The 21,679-nt window shown below is 34.2% G+C and overlaps 1 protein-coding gene across 1 annotated transcript in view; it reads right to left on the minus strand.

Moving 5' to 3' along the window:
- Window positions 1-707: 707 nt before the first annotated feature.
- The window catches only part of LOC100371279 (transcriptional regulator protein Pur-beta-like), a 29,968-nt gene continuing 8,996 nt past the window's right edge, over window positions 708-21,679 (minus strand). Inside the window, exons 3-7 of the mRNA XM_085501334.1 lie at window positions 12,433-12,535; window positions 11,605-11,723; window positions 5,571-5,691; window positions 1,942-2,054; window positions 708-1,238 (exon numbers count right to left, since the gene is read on the minus strand). Of these exons, the coding sequence (XP_085357460.1) occupies window positions 1,065-1,238; window positions 1,942-2,054; window positions 5,571-5,691; window positions 11,605-11,723; window positions 12,433-12,535 (630 nt within the window). The 3' untranslated portion in view covers window positions 708-1,064. The remainder of the gene's footprint in view (window positions 1,239-1,941; window positions 2,055-5,570; window positions 5,692-11,604; window positions 11,724-12,432; window positions 12,536-21,679) is intronic.

A 21,679-nucleotide genomic window follows, 5' to 3' on the forward strand; every position in this document is an offset into this window, starting at 1 on the left:
CAAAAAAACAATGTAGACATGCTCTAAAACATTAGAGTGGATATTCCACTAAAAACACTACAACATAATTTTAAAAGTTTTCACAACTATGTGCACTAAATTGCATCCTTTTTTGATTTAAAAAAAAAAAAAAAAGACTACCTTAAGAGAGAAAAAAGAAAAGCAACTTTCATCCTTGCAATCTATTAGATTTTTTTGTTTATAATATATAAAATCACAAAATGAATAGATTTAAAAATTTGTATCTATCCACCCTAGTTTATTACACAAGTCCACCCAATCAGATGGCAACAAGTAAAAGCTCCACACTGTGAGGGCTTTCAATCCTCACATCAGTAGTGTTACAAAAACTACTAAAATAAGTGTTCACATTTAGACTTAGTTCTGCACTTTTACGATTTGTCCACTATTTCTAAGTAATTTTTAGAATAGGGAATCAAGTATGCAGCCAACTGTGCATGATGAAAACAAATCTAAAAGTGAACACTAGAAAAGACAGAAGAGACTAACCACCAATCAGAGCCTTTCTAAGTTGATCAACTAAAAGCAACCATCTAAAAAGAAGATATGGCGTATCAGTGTAAGGTAAGGTAAGGAGCCGATACAGATATATTACAAGCTCAGCATTACCATGTCGGTCAGTTGGTCGGTCTGTCTGTCGGTGTCTAGATATGCAATGTTAGTAAGATGGGGAAAGAGGCCAATACTTCATAATAAAACACTTTAATGAGGACAGACTTAGAATCGGAAAAAGTGGATTAAAACTACCAATCATGATAACAATACAGACCCAATACCAACTTTGTATTATCAATGAAGAGGCATACTACTACACACAATCAGTGTATTCTTATATCAAGGTTAGAATAGGCAAGAGGAAGAAGATAAGAAAAAAAACAGCAAATTAAAGGTAAATCTTTTCACCAAACTGGTATTTACATTATTTGGTTTTGTGGTTTTTAGTGGGGATTTTTTTTTACCATTAAAAAATGATGGTCGATACCAAAAAAATGTTTTCTTGAAACTCCCAGAATGTGTGGAACCAGTTTGTTTTTGACAATGTTTTAGTCCTTAGATTGAGTACTACTTCCTTCTCCTTCCACTTCCGCTTCAGGTTCTGCCTCTCCATCACGATTACTTGTTTCTTTCATCTTGTCGCAGTAATCTGAAAATATATCTCTAAAACGGGACCATGATTTTTCTGGAATTGTGATGGATGTCCGGTATTGGCTTCTTGGCTGCAATAAAAGAATCAAATATTTAAAGTGTAACTAAAAGATGTATTGTTTACAATTATTAATAATTAAAATTTGAAAGTATAAAAAATAATGCAAGAGTTAATTACAAAACTATGCAAGTACAGTACATCATCAATAAGACTATGATCAGTCATTATGTATGCCAAATGCAGTAGCTTATTTATTTTTAACTTTTATTTTATTTAGTTTTTTTTTAGTTTTGCTCTTATTTTTGTTTAACTCCATTACTTTTGTGCCTAAGATGAAGTTAACATTCTTTTTCATTACGATGTAATAAAGATTATTATATTCTGTTTGTTAATTATGTGTAAAGGTTCCAATATGTAAAAGGAGAGCTTTCAGTACCAGCGTCCCACTTGATCATCGTCAATCAGTGCACAAATACCATTGAATGTTGTACAATGTACCAGTATGTGTAGTGATGTCCTAAACTGGCAGTGCCATGGTTAAACTTTCTACCACCAGCAGACAAAATTTGAGTCAAAAGTTTTTACACAAAAAAATGTTCGTCCCAATCTTTTGAATAAAAGTGCAAACTATAAACAGAACTATTTTGTGAATTTGTGATGAAAAGAGGGACCTAGTGGTGAAATAGTTAACTTTATTATCTTTACAAAAACTTTTAATAGGTGCTCATAATAAATGAAATTTGTTGCAAATCAAATAGCAGAAAACTACTTACCTGCACCTCAGAGATGCGCATATATATCCCTCTATGGTTACTGCCAATGTCAAAGTAAAAATTCTTGTTTTCAACTCTTATATGACGACCTTCTGGTAGTTCGGGTTGTGCCTCTGTAGAAAGGGATCATAGTGTGTGTGTATCAGTGAATGTCTCATTTGATGGTAAGTATATACTACTATTTTCCTTTAGTCTGAAGTCGTATGTGATTACTGTCAAAGTAGTCTATAGATCAGATTAACAGAAAACTCTGGCAGTAATTCTCAAGTTTGCCAACATCAAAGGTAATACAACAATAATAAATGTACCATATTAATTTTTATTAATTTCTCAGCAGCGCATATACTTAGGTGATCGGACAGAGGTTTGACAATGGCCAAAATAAGTTTTAATTTAATGATTTGGTATACAATAAATACAATCTATCAGAGTTGAACATTTTGGATACATGTTTGGATCAGGTGGATATGTTTTTTTGGCCGTGAATCCCCCCTCAAGATCCCAGAGTTTAGGATTATAGAATGAAAAGCGATCAAAACCTAGTATAATGTGGAGAACTCATTCAATAACCAATATGCAACACGAATGCAATCAAAATTAAGTGCATCCCCAGTGATTTTTGTCACTCAGTCGGTCAGTTATACTGATAAGTTATACTGATATTGTTATTTTTACTATCAGTGTTGTTTCCACTAGCAAAATTGACATATTCATCGCAACTTTCGCTTGTAATCTAACAACAGAATGAAGTTCCAGGCAGTTCAATGTGTAGCAACATCTGCTCCAAATGACGACTTTTTCATTCAAATCTATATGTTGATTATAACAGGGGCATATTGTGACCTGATTGTGGAAAAAGGCCCAGCCATGTTAGAAATACAAAATATGAAAAGATAATTCAACAAGCAGCCAGTCGGCTGAGATAGCTCCGCTGTTAGCAATGCACATTTCAATTAAAGAACAGAAGATATCATTAGAAAATGAACAATATGTAGTATCAAAGCAATGAGACTTGTTATTTTTAACAAGAATTCAAAAATATCACTTTTCACCAAAAATGACAAAAATAATCATCAAAAATAGATAATTGAAGATATCACCACAGAATTAACAAATCTGAAAGAGGTCCACATGTAGTACCTATATATGTAATATAAAAACAATCGGAATTGCGGTTTTCAATAAGAAGTCGAAAATATCACTTTTTACCAAAAATGACAAAAATATTCACCAAAATTAGAGAATTGAAGATGATATCATGAAATGAACAAATCTGAGAGAGGTCCACATGTAGTACCTATATATCTAATATCAAAGCAATTGGACTTGTGGTTTTTAACAAGAAGTCGAAAATATCACTTTTTACCAAAAATGACAAAAATATTCACCAAAATTAAAGAATTGAAGATATCAGCATGAAATGAACAAATCTGAGAGAGGTCTACCCAAGGCACATATACACCAAGTATCAAAGCATTCAGGCTTGTAGTTTTCAAGAAGAAGTCAAAAATATATAGCATTGACACGGACGACGGACGCCGGGAGACGCCGACGGACAATCACTCGTATGATAAGCTCCGCTCGACAAAGTCGACAGCGGAGCTAAAAACAGGATTTAAAATATGAGCTACATAAAGCAGAAACTCTGCTACTGTGTATTTACATGCATATTGAATCAGTAAACAGGTCCAGTGTTTATAAACATTGATCAACCATCCAATGAATTCCTTTACTAAAGCACGTCATTACTCCCTGGGTAATTCTGTGCAAGTAACAAGTCACTAATTTCTATGTTGTGACATTCTCAGGTGTTTGACATGGCAGAAGGCAATCTCTTCTTAAACTGAGGATACAATGCAATATTAACCCAAACGCCCCCTAGTGGCAAGATTAGGAGATGAGCTTAATGGAACACACGTTTCTCCCCTAGTACCAGGTTTTAGGGTGATTGGGATTCATTGCTTATATATTATTTTTAATGATGTCACAACTTGTGGTAGTATTATATAGTTCCTGTGAATTATCAGGTTTAAGAAATATATTAAATTTGAACATTCAGGGTATGTCAGAGATTACCTATTTTGCTCTTGCGACTTTCATTCACCCCTCATTTTATGCAATTGACATTTATTTTTATTCGAATCACAACAGATTGCAAGAAAGTAAACTGTTAATACAACAAACAAAAAATAGATTTTTTTTTTTTTTATTACAAGTGTATTTACAAATGTATGTGTAAATGCTTGCAAAAAAAAAATCAAAGGAAGCTTAATAGAAAGAACTCCTGTGTGCTGTATTGAAGTCTAAGACAAATGAAAATTAATTCAAAATTACTTGTACTTGAGATATTGATGGAATAGCTGAAAACTAATTATGTAAATCAGGTAACTGATATGAACAGATTTGAGTGTAAAACTAATAAGGCCTGCGTAATGTAATATCCATGTACCAAGTTTCATTGAAATGTGATTAGAACAAAAAAACTATGAATTATTATTACTATCAGAGAATTAATATGAACACATTTCAACCCAAAAATAATCGGGTCTGTCTATTTTCCTATTAAAAGCATTTATGTACCAAATTTTATTCAAATGTGATGATCAGTAATTGAGATATCAGTGTTAATTATTTTAATTAGGTGATTAATAAGCATAAATATTTACCAAAAACTAATTGGGTCTCTGCTTAGTCCTAGGTTCATTGAAATGTGATGATGAATACTCTTTAAAAGTTTCATTAAAATCCAATTAGTGGTTCTTTATTTATCAGTGGAACATTCATAGGGAGAAAAAAACTAATTACGCAAATTAGGTAATTAATATGCACAAATATTTACCCCAAAACTAATCAGGTCTCTGCACAGTCCTTAAGTAACTATGTACCAAGTTTCATTAAAATGTGATGATTACTACTTGAAATATCAAAAGCTAAAATTAATTATGCAAATTAGGTAATTAATATGTACTGATATTACCCTAAAAACTATCAGGTCTGTGCAGTGTCCTATGACATTTATGTACCACGTTTCATTGAAATGTGACGATCACTACTTGAAATATCAAAAGCTGAAAATTAATTAATTATGCAAATTAGGTAATTAATATGTATTGATATTACCCTAAAAACTATCAGGTCTGTGCAGTGTTCTATGATATCAATGTACCAAATTTATTGAAATGTGATGATTAGTACTTGAGATATCAGTGGAAAAGCCAAAAATTGATTAATCATTATGCAAATTAGGTAATTAATATTTTTACCCAAAGCTAATAAAATCTGTGCATTAGTTCAGAGCATCTATGTGTCAAGTTTCATCAAAACCCAATGAGTGGTTCTTTAGATATCAGTGGAACAGTCATGGAACAGCTAAAAATCAGCTAATTATTATGCAAATTAGGTAATTAATATGCATGGATTTTTACCAAAACCTAATCAAATCTGTGCATTGGCCCAGAGCATCTATGCACCAAGTTTCATCAAAAAACGATGTACGGTTCTTGAGATAGCAGTGGAACAGACACACACACAGACAGACACACTAACTGCAAAGACTCCCTTTTTTGTGCTTCGCACACGGGAGTCAAAAAATACAAAGCATCAAGTCAAAGCATAATGGAAACACATACCTGCACCATCATCGGTTCCAAATTCATCTAAAAGTTCAGTAAGGGCATCTCGGAATTCTACTAAACCCTGCGCTGGCAGGGCAATGTGGGTACGTGGACCTCTGTTGATTGTCTGAGATACCTGATAAAATACAAGAACTATTCTATAAAACTTTTCTTTACAACTGTTTTCAGTTTAACCAAAATTCACTACTGAGCATATTACTGCACAAATACCAAACTCAGACTTGTGCCCATGAGCGATTCAGTGCCCCCCCCCACCCGAGCAAAATTTTGAGATATAAAAATATATTCTCACCATAAAAACCAGTGTAAAAATGACAAATTTTGACAATTTTCCAGTGATAGTTTGTATCTCAAAGTTGATTTTTTTTATCATTTTCTGAAGGTATGAATATTAATGAAAGTATGGCGAACATGACATAATCTTCAATTCGACTCAAACTCTTTAAATCCAAATCAAATATGTGTAATGCCAACATAATACATGCATTTAGGGGAGAGTAGGAAATCAAACAGACGGTGCACCGCGGTGGTGGTGGTGGGTGCTCGCCGGTCGACTGCATTTTATGCAAATTTATGCATAGATTCCATGACGCCGGCTGACCGCGGTCGTCCGCGGTGGGCTCGCACAGCAATTCACACTCATTGTCAAGACCATTAATGAACACAAAGAACTGGGAAATTAAAAGGATCACAAAGTTCTAATGAAAAGTTAAACCAATTTGGCTGAGCCAAAAGCTAGGATACAAGTCTATAATAGTTGACATTATTTTATTTGCCTGAGCCTTGGAATAAAATCACAAAACGATCCAGAAATACTGTAAAATGACTAATTTTCACTGGGTTTAAATTTCGCTGATTTACCATTTCAGGCATATTCGGTGGGTTTTAAATTCACGGTTTTATCATTTAGATAATGTGTTCTATGCTAAATTTTACATATTTGCTGGGTTTTAATTTAGCACTTTTTCCAGTCAGCGAAATAAGCAAAATTAAAACCCAGTGAATAATTAATCCCTTTTACAGTATGTCGAGATCAACATAATAAAAAATATGACTGCATTATTTTGTGAATATGTTTAGAAAGATTAATGTTTCGCGTAGACCAAATATAATCACGCATAAGTATAAAATCAAAGTGTTTTAATACATTGGTGAGAGGTCGCAATTACGTGAACAAGAACATGCACTAAGAAGGAAAAGCAAGCCAAAGTCGAAACGGGGTGTATCATGGACTTGGTACAACATGCGCTGCGACAATTGAGTGATCGCCGACATCATTTTGGGGCATAATTGAACTTCAAGTACGTTGCGAAACTTGCTACGCGGCGATGCTGACATCAAGTGTGTGTTGACCGAAGTCTGACCCCAAGCCACGTACTGAACTGGCGCGTTACCTTAGCAACCCTTTTCTTTCTTGGTCCGCGCACCGATCTCGTAAAATTGTTATTATATCCGGCAGTACTGTAATAACACAACTTGTATCCAACTCTGTATTAGCTTTGAATATTTCAACATCATTTACTTAGTGTGCTGCTTTTCTAATAACGCAAATATGTTTACAGTATTGCACGGGCTCTAAATATTTAAACTTTACAATGTATTGCTTTTATTATAATTACGCAAACTAAGTTATTTTTATTATTGTTGGGACACTAACCCGGGCTATTGGGTCTGTGAATATTTCAATATTACTGACTTGATAATGCGTTATAAAATGCAAATATAAACATGGGCGCATTTAAATCATTGAAAATAATAATCAGGTCCCGGAGTCAGGTGTCTAACGAAAGTCAAGAAAATATTTTAAATACTTGTGACTCATCAGTGAATTATTTTATTCGAAACAAGCAGCCTATCGGCTGAGATAGCTCCGCTGTTAGCAATGCACATTTCAATTAAAGAACTGAAGACATCATTAGAAAATGAACAATATGAATAGTATCAAAGCAATCGGACTTACAGTTTTTAACAAGAAGTCGAAAATATCACTTTTTACCAAAAATGACAAAAATATTCACCAAAATTAGAGAATTGAAGATATCATCACAAAATGAACAAATCTGAGAGAGGTCCACATGTAGTACCTATATATGTAGTATCAAAGCAATTGGACTTGCGGTTTTTAACAAGAAGTCGAAAATATCACTTTTTACCAAAAATGACAAAAATATTCACCAAAATTAGAGAATTAAAGATATCATTACAAAATGAACAAATCTGAGAGAGGTCCACATGTAGTACCTATATATGTAATATCAAAGTAATTGCACTTGCGGTTTTTAACAAGAAGTCGAAAATATCACTTTTTACCAAAAATGACAAAAATATTCACCAAAATTAGAGAATTGAAGATATCAACATGAAATGAACAAACCTAAGAGAGGTCTACCCAAGGTACATATACACCAAGTATCAAAGCATTCAGGCTTGTAGTTTTCAAGAAGAAGTCGAAAAAGTAAAACATTGACACGGACGACGACGGACAATCACTCATATGATAAGCTCCGCTCGACAAAGTCGACAGCGGAGCTAATAAAGTGAATATGTAATATTAACCATACAATAACATACACTATTATGCGTAATGTTAAATTTTTCTATAATAAACTCGCAGCGCACTACAATCGCATTATTCGCGTACAATTCGACTGAACTCTAATAACCACGTGTTTGAATTACCTGCGGCAATTGGGCAATGACCTCAATGAGTTCACGCACTGACATTTAAATTCGACCACCCAGTTTGACGCAAAACAATATAGTTACTAAACATTTGTTCAAAAAAATCGGTAAACTCTCACAAATACTATGAACGCGAAGAGTTAACTGAGAGGCAACGTCGTTTTTGACCAAAAAAAAACGCGTCAATACAAGATAATGTGTGCAAGGTTAGATTTATAGAACGTACATGACCGCTTAACTCTGTTTTTTTTTAATAATCATGTCGTACGTGAAACACAGGAGACATTTCAGTTCGTTCATTTCTTGTTTACCGATCTTGAACTTTTTGTCTGGAATGCGATACAGGCAAAGAAACATTTACAGTACAGTTCTCGCGGAAGCTTTGGCTTTTGTGGCATCATTGTCGCCTAAGCATGGCTTCATTGTCGCCTCAGCATCGCATCATTGTGGCATCAGCTTCGCGTCATTGAAAATTGAAGCTGTGTTCGCCTCGCTATTTTGTGGCATCATCGTGGCCTCAGCTTCGCAGTCTCATGGCATCAACATGGCATCAGCTTCAAAGCATTGTGACATGAGTATGACCTCATTATTTGCACGCAGAAGGGCAGTAGACAAAAACATGTACAGAAGTTCGATATGTATTCGATTTGAAATTCAAGGCGAATAAAATAATATGATCAAAAGTAAAATGACATTTTAAAAAGATATCTTGTTTAATTATTTTAGTGTTGCGAGTATTGGGCACCAAAAACAATGCGAAGTACATTACAATCGGCAAGGTGACGAGTTTCATATTGACTGGAAGGAAAATCGTGATAAATTCAAATCACACGATGCAATTTGCTGTATACGAAGTGAAACTGTTCTTGTTATAAAATTTACCTTTTTTCGCTCATTTTATTTGCTGCTAGAAGAGCAGATTCAGATTCCTCATTTCGGTGGTATTTTTCTGTGTTTCGTTTAGTTTTAGCCGAGTCCGACCCCATGCCCGGACTACTAAAACATGCAACACACACGTACGCCGCCTGGTGCGTCGGCGTCGTCGCCAGTCATCTTGATACAAAGTTCCAAAACAAGTGCGTACATTTCCAACATACGATTGGATGGTTGTGGTGGCGTCGGTCTGGTAAAATTTGACAACCAATTCTCAAAATTAAGTCACGATCAGTGATCTGAGCTTGATCTATACGTACTTTAAAAGTATTCTCACAAACATATTTTCGAATGAAAACGAGCCACATGCTCTGTAAAAAATCGAATAGCACTTGACATGCAGAAATAATTTTTTGGGCTTCAGAAAAAAAAAACGTGTCCATTTAGTGTGGCCGTAAATATTTGGTCACCAGCCGATGAACAATTTGAAAATCATGATTCACACGGAAATCCTTCGATACTGAAAATCATCGACCCCAGTCTGGTTTACCTTATTTCCCAACTTGCAAAACTGATTTGTATCTCAGCCCTGTTTTTTTTTTTTTTTTTCTTTTTTTTGAACTGAGGTAAAATCCCATCCGTTTGTCAAAATATACCGATGTTTTTCAGTGAATAATTGCGAAACTTGTCACAGCACAAAAAAAACTTTGTGAATCGACGATGGAGATTGGATGGTACGACGACCCTTCAATTTGCGTTAAATATGTTTTGTTACAACATCATTGATTGGCTGAGAGTCACCTGATCGGAGCACGACCTGGGTCAAAGAACCATACAAGTCCGTATTATCAACAGGACTTTGCGAGAAAACCACACCCACATTTTCAACCATTTTAGCGCGGAAGTTGCCAACAAATGTCGAAAACTCGTGAATTTTATAAATTCGAATAAAATAAAGCTAGCGATTCGTAAGACTGGTTAATAATATATCCCCCGATGCTCTTCGATTTTTTTATTTCAAGTTGAGAAATGGATACTTGTAGTTGAAGTTCCATCGATTTCAAGGCGACTATTTAACCGCGACAACTCTACGCTCTGTTGTAGTTTCGCGAGGTAAAACAAAAATACAATAAATAGTACTTGTTTAATTATTTGGTTGTACAGCCCGCAAATTACGGGACATGATCCCCATGAATTGCGATAAATAAATGCTGATTGTGTTGAATGACGGACGTCGGGACCGTTTGGAGAAACAAATTACGGTCGGTAGGTAGACATTTCAAACAAATGAAATTATTAACGAAAGACGAGATTTTTCTAGGTATTTACGATCATACGGTCATACCAAATATATACAAAATTGACAAATACACAAAGAGGTGTAATAGTAGGTAATTTTTATTTTAGACTTAGAAATATTTTCTTTCACTCAGTCCACGTCCATGCGTGGGAATTCTATTTAGTTTTTTCATGGTCCTTCGGCTTGTCTTCTGCTTGGGGGAAACAACAATAAGTATACAAATCGTAAACTCAACACAATCAGGAAAAGAAACCCAGACAACCATGTTGTACTTCAGTTGAATACATTTTGTAGCAGTGCGTCACGTCGGAATATTGTCTAAAATAAAATATTCAATCCCAGCCAAATCTAGGTCAAAGGGTCAGATTGCGTGCATATAATTATAGATAGTTAAAACAAAAAGTATTTGAACTTTTGACGGTTGTTCAACATCTATACACGGTTACTAAACTTCTTTGTTTGAATGAAGCGATGCTGATGCCACATTGTCGCCATAATGAGGCCACAATGAAGCGAAGCGATAATCGCCTAACTATTTTAATGTCGCGAAATTGAAGCGATGCTGAAGCCATAACAATGCCATAATGATGCGATGCTGAAGCGAAGGTGAAGCTGAAGTGAAGCCAAAGCTTCCGCGAGAACTGTACTGTATGAAACCCACCGTTGTCAAATCAACAAGAGGCTCGAATCAGAAAGGCTCGGCTATTTAAAACTTCGTAAATAACATTCGTACCTTCGAAAATTACGACTTTTACTCTTGGAATTGGTGATAAATACATGCATAAAATACAACATTGTTTCACGCAACAACAATTCGTATACAGCATTGGACTTATGGATTTTTATATTAATAAAATACGTGGGCCGATAATATTACCATATGCTTAGTATTTCCATGCCAGCGATGCTCGTAACCTGCTCGATTTAAAAACAGCTATTTGAAACAGACTCATGGAATCACAAAGGAAACTGTTAAGTACGTATTTCATACCTTTCCTATGACCGCGGTTGCAACCGGTACCGGTGGCCATCGCGGTAGAGACCCCTAATTATAAGCAGTCCGGGGAGAGCCGCGGTGGTTTCCGCGGTGAACCGCCAGTTTGATTTTCTACTCTCCCTTTAGTGAAATGTAAGAATAATGCAAAGCAGCTAATATAAATTAAATCAGATTACCCTTAGAAAGCGTCCTCTGTTGTTTTCTTTGAGGTCCATGTAATACCGTCTATTGTCTTTTGTAATCATTTCACTCTTCAAACGTCCATCTTCTGGTGGGTTGTCAGGGTTTGGTGGACCTAAGATTAAACACAAACAAACATGTTACTGGTAGTAAGAGTTGCCACAAATCAATGGGGAAAACTATAGATCTGGAAACTGGGTTGATGGGAGAGATATACAACGTCTCTCTGGTGTCCCAAAATGGAGGAAGGTGGTAAAAATTATGGAACTCTCTCGAAATAAAGCTCTTTTGAAGTAACAAATCCACCATATTGCAAATAATGCATTATTCTTTCATATTTAGATATGCATTCCCTAATAAGGATAATTGCTTGTGAAATTGTGTCTATCAATATATGTAATGTACATCACACCAATTGTTGAAGTTTGAATAACAATGAGCAATGCATTGCCGAAAACTGGCAAAAACATCATTTTCACCCTATTTTTTGACCAAAAATTATTTTTATACCCTTAATTATGCTTGAATAATAACTGAGCTGCTGTACATTACACTGAACAATTTTTTAAAGAAATTTTAGACCAGTACCACCAACCCAAAGAAATTCATGAAATTTTCTCAGTATTAAAATGTACTGGTAAAATGTGGCAATTTGAAAAACATTTCTTTAATTTTATGAATTTAGTATTTAAACACGCTTGAGTTTTTTCAGATGGAATCACATTTCTCAGCACTTTAAGGGAACACAGACCTCATCAGCATTGAAGTCTAAACAAGTGATATGTTATAGGCCAGCTAACAATTTTATATAAACTCTGACTTACCCAACTGTGCATAATGCTCAATGAATTCTGTCATATGATCACGAAATTCTGCTGCTGTAGACATTGCCAGTGTCAATCGGCTCTTATTCCCACCAGCTCCAACCTAAAAGTCAGAAGAGACAAAACATCATTCCATCAAATATGCAGATTATTTCACTTCGTAAAATTATTTCATCTGATGAGGCAGCTAGAAAATGGTCCTGGCAAATGACAATTTGTTAAAACACTTAAAGAGGGCTCCATTCAAAACTTATTCCAGCTGTGTACTAAAAGTTGCATGTTATTGCGTACATGGAATAGGAATTGCACTAACTGCAAACTCATCACAGACCTCCGGAAAAAGGACCATAATAGGCCCTAGATGCAAATGACCTTGAGATCTTGTTTGGAGCATGGACCTACAAACAACTTAGGTCCGTGTTTGGACCAATAATTCCATAATTTCTTTCATTAACGTGTCCATTACAATAAATACCACGTTAAATAGATCAGGGAAACAGTGGATGTGATGACACAAAAGAATAGAACATTATTTGAGGGGTAAAAACAAGTCTTGAAGCTCTCAGACTCAACAAGATCGGTAGCTATTTACATTAAAGACATTGACAGGAAAGTAATACTGAAAGATTACCTCCTTCATGATTTGTTTCATGTTACCACGAGTAATAAAATATTATAAGTTATATTCAATATTTGAACCAAATGACTGTTCAATTATTAGAGCGCCCTCAAGAGTACGACACGACTCAGATTGTGAAACAGATACGTGTGCATCTGTCCCATGATGAATACATGTTTTGAATGGAATCATTTAAGGCATTTTATGAATCAAAGTTTGTTTGAAATTTGTAACAAATCTGATCATTTTAATGGACAAAATTACATTTGCATCAGAGCAACTAAACTACATGCATCTGTTTATACATAAGTGCCTCAAAGCTTCCACAAAAGGTGATACAAAAATTTGATTCATATCGGTTTATTCTAATTAACTTAAAAAAATAAATTACCACCACCCAACACATTTCACCAGTCGTGAAAAAATTGTGAAACTTTGCATTAATTAGTGAAAGATTTCACAAGGGACATAAAGACAAAGTCATGGTGACATTTGCAAAATACTCTTGAATCATCATACAACATGTATCATAAAAATCAATAACAAAAACATAACTTTTCAATATTCCTCTCCATCTTCCAGGGCTTGAACTTCATGATCTAGAAGCATCCTAATCTAAGGCCAAATCTGACAAAATGCCACAGAAAGAATAGAGTATAGAAATAATATTGGGGAAATGTATGATTTTTGAAGGACACCACGGTAATCTGGTTGGGAATCCAGGCAACTATCATCAATGCCTTCGCAGTTCAAGCCTTGACCTTGAATCCTAGTTAGCAATGCATAAAAAAAAAGTTCAACATCATTTTTGTTACACTATTTCACAACTTTCTAATCTTAGTGAATTTCAGGTTACGACAGTCAAGTATATATGAGAAATTAAATAGAATTTAGAGATGATTTTACGGTAGATATAAATTTATATTAAAGGTTCTTATGAACAGAGTCAATACACCAAAATGCTATTTAGTGACCACCTCTAAACAGTGAAAGAACAGAAAGAATTAAACAAATTTGTAAAAATAATTTTTACTTTTAGTGGAGATTCAACAAATATCAAGTCATATTAAATTGAACAACAGTGGTCAGATCGTATACATTAAAGACTGGTTCAAACAATATCAGCATGAAAAGATTTAAAGCGGGGGAGTCGCCCCCTGCGCGTGTCATTGTTGTGTTTTTTTGCGGGAATCAATTCACACGCATGCGCAGGTGATGGACCCTCACGCTTTAAGATTTAAAATTAAAAGATTAACTAAATAAAGTAAGTTGTTTCTATCTGAAAGCGACTTGATGTAGGTCTCATGAGTTATCTGTAGTTTTAAATTTGAATCATACATGTATGTACAGATGAAAAGTATTAATTATCATGCAAATTAGATAATATGTGTCATTGTACAAAAACAAAATTTTGCACTTAACATCTAAATATCAGGAGGTACAGATTGCTGAAATGTGTTCACAAACTGAGAGATGCACAGACAGATGGATGGACCAGTGCCTACAAAACCACAAAGTATTACAGGGACTATAAGAACCACCTGCCTATAGTGCCTACTTTTAGGCAGTCCCAAAACACAATATACATGTAACCTGTGTGAATAAGGACCCCTCTGTCTTATGCGACCACTATTTTCAGCCATATTTTTGCAGATTCACCTTTGTTTAGAGATCAATAAAACAATTTGCGTTCTGTTTATGGAACAATTTTTAATTTCTTCAAGTCGCACTGAGTTGATTTTGATAAACTCAAATATTGCATAAGCATTACCATTTCTTTATCATCTCATCTAGACAAATATTTTGTCAAATGTACAAGTTGGTGATCAATGAAAAAAATACCAACTCAATAATGTCTCTTGGGTAAATTATTATAACATCGGTTTGACCATTTGTTTTTTATCAATGTACCATTATATTAAAAACAGAATATCAAGAATTATAACATGTAGAATTCCAGATTATAGAATTGACTTTAATTTATTTCAGATCAATTACATTTGTCAACAATGATTGTTTACACTTTTTTAACAGAATGAAAGATTTTAAAAACATAGCCACCAATTAGCCATTTTGAATTTGATCAGCAAAACAAAATGGCACACAACAAGATACAATGTTGTTCAATGTACATAGCAAATCTGAACTAAATTTGTCAATACCTGACCAAGAGTTGGTTTTGGAATGACAATGTTTTGAAAAAATATTAGCATTAAAATGCTAGCAATTAGTCCATCTTGAATCAAATCACAAAATACTTGCATGAGCATATGAATCCCAAGATATACATGTATGACACACATTTAATGTTTTAGCATGACACACATGATCTGAGGCATAGAGGTGAAATTAGTCCCAGTTTTCAGACTTATTTAATTCAAATAGGGTCTAATAAACCTATATGTAATCTGCATCAGCAATTTGGCGGCGACTATTATGTCTGACTACCAACCAGATTCACACTTTCACCAAAATAAAATCGATAGGTCTGTGTTAAGGGCAACCACTACTAAAAAATAATACGAGTATCCATCCATAAAATCTAGTTATAAATGAAAAATCATGCCTGAAATTGAGGTTTCCATGAGAACCTATCTGCTAAATGAGATGACATAGTCTCTACCACAGGGCAATCTGCCACAGGGCAAGAATTCATCCACTCTCAAACAAACATGGGCAAAAACCTAACATTTAACTGGACTGCAGGCAAATAATCCTTTGAATTTGAATTAATTATGACTTAAAAACCGTCTATGAGAATTATATTATCAATCTTGTGCCTACTAACCCTTGACAGTACAAATTTGTGGTCACACAGGGTAGCACAACATTTTTTCATACACTGCTGTATTTGCATCTTAGTATGGGAGTAGAACAATTCTGTTTGGGCAGTTACAGATTGTAATTGTACAGATTGTAATTTTTTTTTTATCCAGAACAACTACACTTGGGTATAAATATTGTGTTTTGGTATGGCATGCAAGAAATTACTTTTCCAAGTTGCATCTGAAGGCAGAACAGTGAAATCGTTACATATCAAAATAGTTACAGGGAACTGCTCTTTCCAATCCTATAAACTGTACACTCACTGAGCAGCTACACAATACAATTCACAAACCTACAATCAGCAATTCAGGTAGAATAAAAAAAAAATGTGTGTGGTTCCAATAAACCTACATGTACTGAATATGTATTGTCCACCCTGAACTTTTTTAGGCCAAACATAAAAAAAATTGTGCAAAATCGACTTGATTGAAATTAATTTATTATCCAGAATTCTGACCCAATTCGGAAGATGCTAATGTGAACACCATTAACCATGGGTGTTGATAAGTTATCAGCTAGCTGTGCAATGTAGACGATACAAATATTTTAAATATAAATTTTGATCAACCATACCTATTTTTTAAGTGCACATTATAGGAACTACAGAATTTTTTTTTTTGGTCAAATTCTACATCACTAGCTACTGATTGCATGTTTGCATTGAGCTAAAACTAAGGTAAGCAGTCCGCAAATGCATGAAGTGTACCAAAATCTAAATATATCTCTAACTGTATTTATAAACATGACGAAAGACTGCTGAATGCTAACATTCTTTTGACACCTGTCGGATTGTCACATGTTCACTATTATCACTATAGGTTAAAGGTCATGTATGCTCAGGAATGCACTATAGACATCTTTTAAACTGACTCGCACGTAACATACATGTACAAGAAATTAGAACTCCAAGAATTTATAAGACTAATGAAAACAAAAACACAACATAACTAATCAAAGTTGAAATAACTGTCACACAACGTGATTGCTGCAAGTCTATTGTCTTTTATCTGATCACAAATTGAATTGTTATGGACATGTATTGCTACACGTAATCACACTGAATACTAGTATGTAAATCATTGGGAATGTAACCAGGTAAATTGTTTCTGAATGAATTTGTAGTGGCCAGTAATTGAAAATCTGATTTATTAAATGACTTTTAAATTTGCAACCTAATATATGGTCACAAACTATATTTCAATTTTCTATTTCTTATATTTATGCAATTTTTGTATCTAAACTCAAGTAAAGTCAATGTCGCCAGTGGTAAGTAAGCATGCTTATTTGCTATGCCAGTACAAAACAGTACATGTAGATGAAAGAGATTTAGTATGTACGAAAAAATAAATGGCTGTCAGTCAACCATCTTTAATCCCATTGTGAAACAATTTTCATGGACATGTATCCTATTTTATAAATGACAAAAATTTTAAAAAGCAAGCAACAATACGTTTTCAATATGTCTACCAGTCAGGCATTCTTGATCCAATCATGAAAAAAATCATAATCAAATAATTCATGTACCAAATTTGAACACATTTTCAAAACAAGCAGCATCTTGGCTGAGATAGCTCCGCTGTTAGCAATGCACATTTCAATTAAAAAACAGAAGATATCATTAGAAAATGAACAATATGCATAGTATCAATGCAATGGAACTTGCCGTTTTCAACAAGAATTCAAAAATATAATTTTTCACCATAAATGATTGTGGTTTTTAACAAGAAAATATCACTTTTTATGAAAAATGACAAAAATATTCATCAAAATTAGAGAATTTAAGATATCATCATGAAATGAACAAATTTGAGAGTGGTCCACATGTAGTACCTATATATGTAATATCAAAGCAATTGGACTTGTGGTTTTTAACAAGAAGTTGAAAATATCACTTTTTACCAAAAATGACAAAAATATTCACCAAAACTAGAGAATTGAAGATATCATCATGAAATGAACAAATCTGAGAGAGGTCTACCCAAGGTACATATACACCAAGTATCAAAGCATTCAGGCTTGTAGTTTTTAAGAAGTCGAAAAAGTAAAACACTGACACGGACGCCGACGGACAATCACTCATATGATAAGCTCCGCTCGACAAAAACAACAAGATGGCTGCCAGTAGGCCACTTTGATCTGATTATGAAACAAACAGACATGAACATGTATTCCAACATGTATGATGTATTTGCTGAATATGAATGAAATTGGTCAATAAGTCTTGGAAATATTATGGCAATAAAGCAAGATGGCCACCAGTCGGCCATCTTGGATCATTTGTAAAACAAATTGACATTAACATGTATAAATGAATGAAATCTGAAAAGGCATGTCCAAGATACCACATTTTCAAACAAGCAGCCTATCGGCTGAGATAGCTCCGCTGTTAGAAATGCACATTTCAATTAAAGAACTGAAGACATCATCAGAAAATGAACAATATGTATAGTATCAAAGCAATCGGACTTACAGTTTTTAACAAGAAGTCGAAAATATCACTTTCTACCAAAAATGACCAAAATATTCACCAAAATTAGAGAATTGAAGATATCATCACGAAATGAACAAATCTGAGAAAGGTCTACATGTAGTACCTATATGTGTAGTATCAAAGCAATTGGACTTGCGGTTTTTAACAAGAAGTCGAAAATATAACTTTTTACCAAAAATGATAAAAATATTCACCAAAATTAGAGAATTAAAGATATCATTACAAAATGAACAAATCTGAGAGAGGTCCACATGTAGTACCTATATGTGTAGTATCAAAGCAATTGCACTTGCGGTTTTTAACAAGTCGAAAATATCACTTTTTACCAAAAATGACAAAAATATTCACCAAAATTAGAGAATTGAAGATATCAACATGAAATGAACAAACCTAAGAGAGGTCTACCCAAGGTACATATACACCAAGTATCAAAGCATTCAGGCTTGTAGTTTTCAAGAAGAAGTCGAAAAAGTAAAACATTGACACGGACGACGACGACGGACAATCACTCATATGATAAGCTCCGCTCGACAAAGTCGACAGCGGAGCTAAAAACACGAGACATGAATGTCACAGTCCCCCGTTATTTAATTATAAAATACTTGTGTTAAAATAATACATGGAACATCTGCAAACAATTGAATTAATATGTACTCTATGTGGGTACAACTCATCATAAAGTGATTTCCCTTAATCTGATAACTGAAAACTTTCATTGACCCAGGTCCAAAATCTCAGACTACACAACTGCAACCAAACTGTCTCATACATGCGAACAAACAGAGTTCGAATTACAAGTCCCTGTTTTCGGACTTCGTTCATAAACTATACATTAAAAGTGGGTCACATAAACTACTGAGAGAAGTGTGATGAAACATTATGCACCAAAAGACGCAAAACAAAATGTCATTCCATTTCCTTCAAGCAGGATGAAATCGACAATGTAGTAAGTATGCCATAGGTGCTAGTATTTTGTTTAAATGTAGATATGTCTATAACCATGTGAAGAGGTAATTTTATAGATGAAAATACCCAAATTTTATGAATGAATCACGGTTGGTATGTTGTTTGAGCCATCCATACAAATGTGTAGAAACGTATCTTAAGCAGTGAGATGTGATTGGGCGCGCCTCAAAACAAGGCGCCCAATCAACTTGGACGTACTAAATTCCACTTCCTGTTTTTGTCGCTATGAAGACATCCTTCCCACACAAAACTGCGACGATTGCCTGTACCTGATGAGGCTTGAGGGCACCAACACCGAAAACCTTTGCAATTTTATCATCACAAATATCACGATTCATGGGCACCGCCATTTTGTTTAAAATGAAAAGCCAAAGAGGAATTTGTAACACGCAAACTAATTGGACAAACTGACTACTAAGAACTGGGTCGCTGTTAGAATATGCATATTTGATGGTCGTTCTGCCAAGGTCTGTTTAGAGGCTTGGCCGAATAAACCTAGACCTTGGCTAGCAAAGATGTCAAGATTGGTAGTACAATTATAACTAAAGTAACATTTCAGGATTCAGATTTCTACAAAAGTGCACACAAGATAAAGATAATCAGATTATTGGAATCAGACAATTTTACACTATGAAATATCCCTTTAGTACGCATGCTATTTTTAACAGCAAATTAAACTACAGCTACTTGTGTTTCACTAACAAATAACAAAATGAAATGGCACGTTTTATAACAAATAGCTAATAAAAGCATACTGATCAGCCTGGACATGGCAAAAAAATAATCATTATCCCACCAATAAAACTCGTTTCAGCTCTGCAAATGCAAAATTGACTCAAGAACCATGGATTAAAAGTTTAAAATGATCTAAAGGAAGTTCTTAATTGAATACACATTTAACTGTCATACAGACCGGAATATAGCTATACATATTTAATATAAGCAGAGCATGTGCCTCAAATTGGATGGTTAAAATATCTGCTCAAGTGCAAACTTATACAGTCTGCTTATTGGCTGAAATGTATCAGATTCCATATATGCACCTGACAGAAAATGTGTGGATACAGATACTCTTTTTCACTATATCTCTAAAAAATTCAGATAAGTAATTGTAAATATTAATAATTCAGTTTTAAATATGATCAAAATGCCTAACTGCCAATAACCATGGTCTTACTTAAAATAAATATAAATACAAGCAATCTTGTGGTTGTAGATCTAGGAGTGTGGCTGTACTGTTGGCTTTATAGTGTCGTGATGTGATGTGATCAGTCATTCTTGGCAATGTACTGTAGGTTGAATCACTAAATAACAAAGTGAAACTAAAATCAAGTATGTAGTATCATTGTACTAAGTTTGAACACAATCATGCATGCCATCTCAGAGAAACCATTGTTAAAATTAAAGTGCACCTGTAATCTAGTATGTATGACCCTGATACAAAGCCTTGTTTCATGTGCAAATAATGATTACAAACACATGTGCATTGTCTTAGAGTGTCCATGTACAACGTTTCAATGCAATTCTTAGTACTTGAGATGTAATGCAAATTAATTAATACGGATACATTTTTTACCCCAAATTAATACTCGTCTAGCACTAAAATGGATGCCATTCGGCCATCTTGAATTAATTTGTGTAAAAAATCCCCATGCACATGTATTCCAAGATGCACAACATGTGTATAAAGTTTAAACACAATTGGTCCATACAGGTGTCGACAGACAGATGGATAAACTGAGCATAATCCATAAGTACTCGTTTTTCAATTCAATTAAAATTTTGAATCCAATTTGTAAAACATGGTATACATTGAGGTCCCATAATGTACTAACTTTGAATATATTCATCCCAGCACAATCAAAATCTAGTTGGCCATCTAGTATTAAACCAGGAAAAAATGTATTGCAAGACAGTATGATCCAACTAACAGCTGATATTATAGACAGTATGATCTAACTAACAGCTGGCATTACAGACAGTATGATCTAACTAACAGCTGATATTATAGACAGTATGATCTAACTAACAGCTGGCATTATAGACAGTATGATCTAACAAACAGCTGATATTATAGACAGTATGATCCAACAAACAGCTGGCATTACAGACAGTATGATCTAACAGCTGATATTATAGACAGTATGATCTAACTAACAGCTGGCTTTATAGACAGTATGATCTAACTAACAGCTGATATTATAGACAGTATGATCTAACTAACAGCTGATATTATAGACAGTATGATCTAATAGACAGTATGATCTAACAGCTGATATTATAGACAGTATGATCTAACTAACAGCTGGCTTTATAGACAGTATGATCTAACAGCTGATATCATA

This window comes from Saccoglossus kowalevskii, chromosome 7 (assembly GCF_978046115.1).
Source record: "Saccoglossus kowalevskii chromosome 7, keSacKowa6.1, whole genome shotgun sequence".
Classification (NCBI taxonomy): domain Eukaryota; kingdom Metazoa; phylum Hemichordata; class Enteropneusta; family Harrimaniidae; genus Saccoglossus; species Saccoglossus kowalevskii.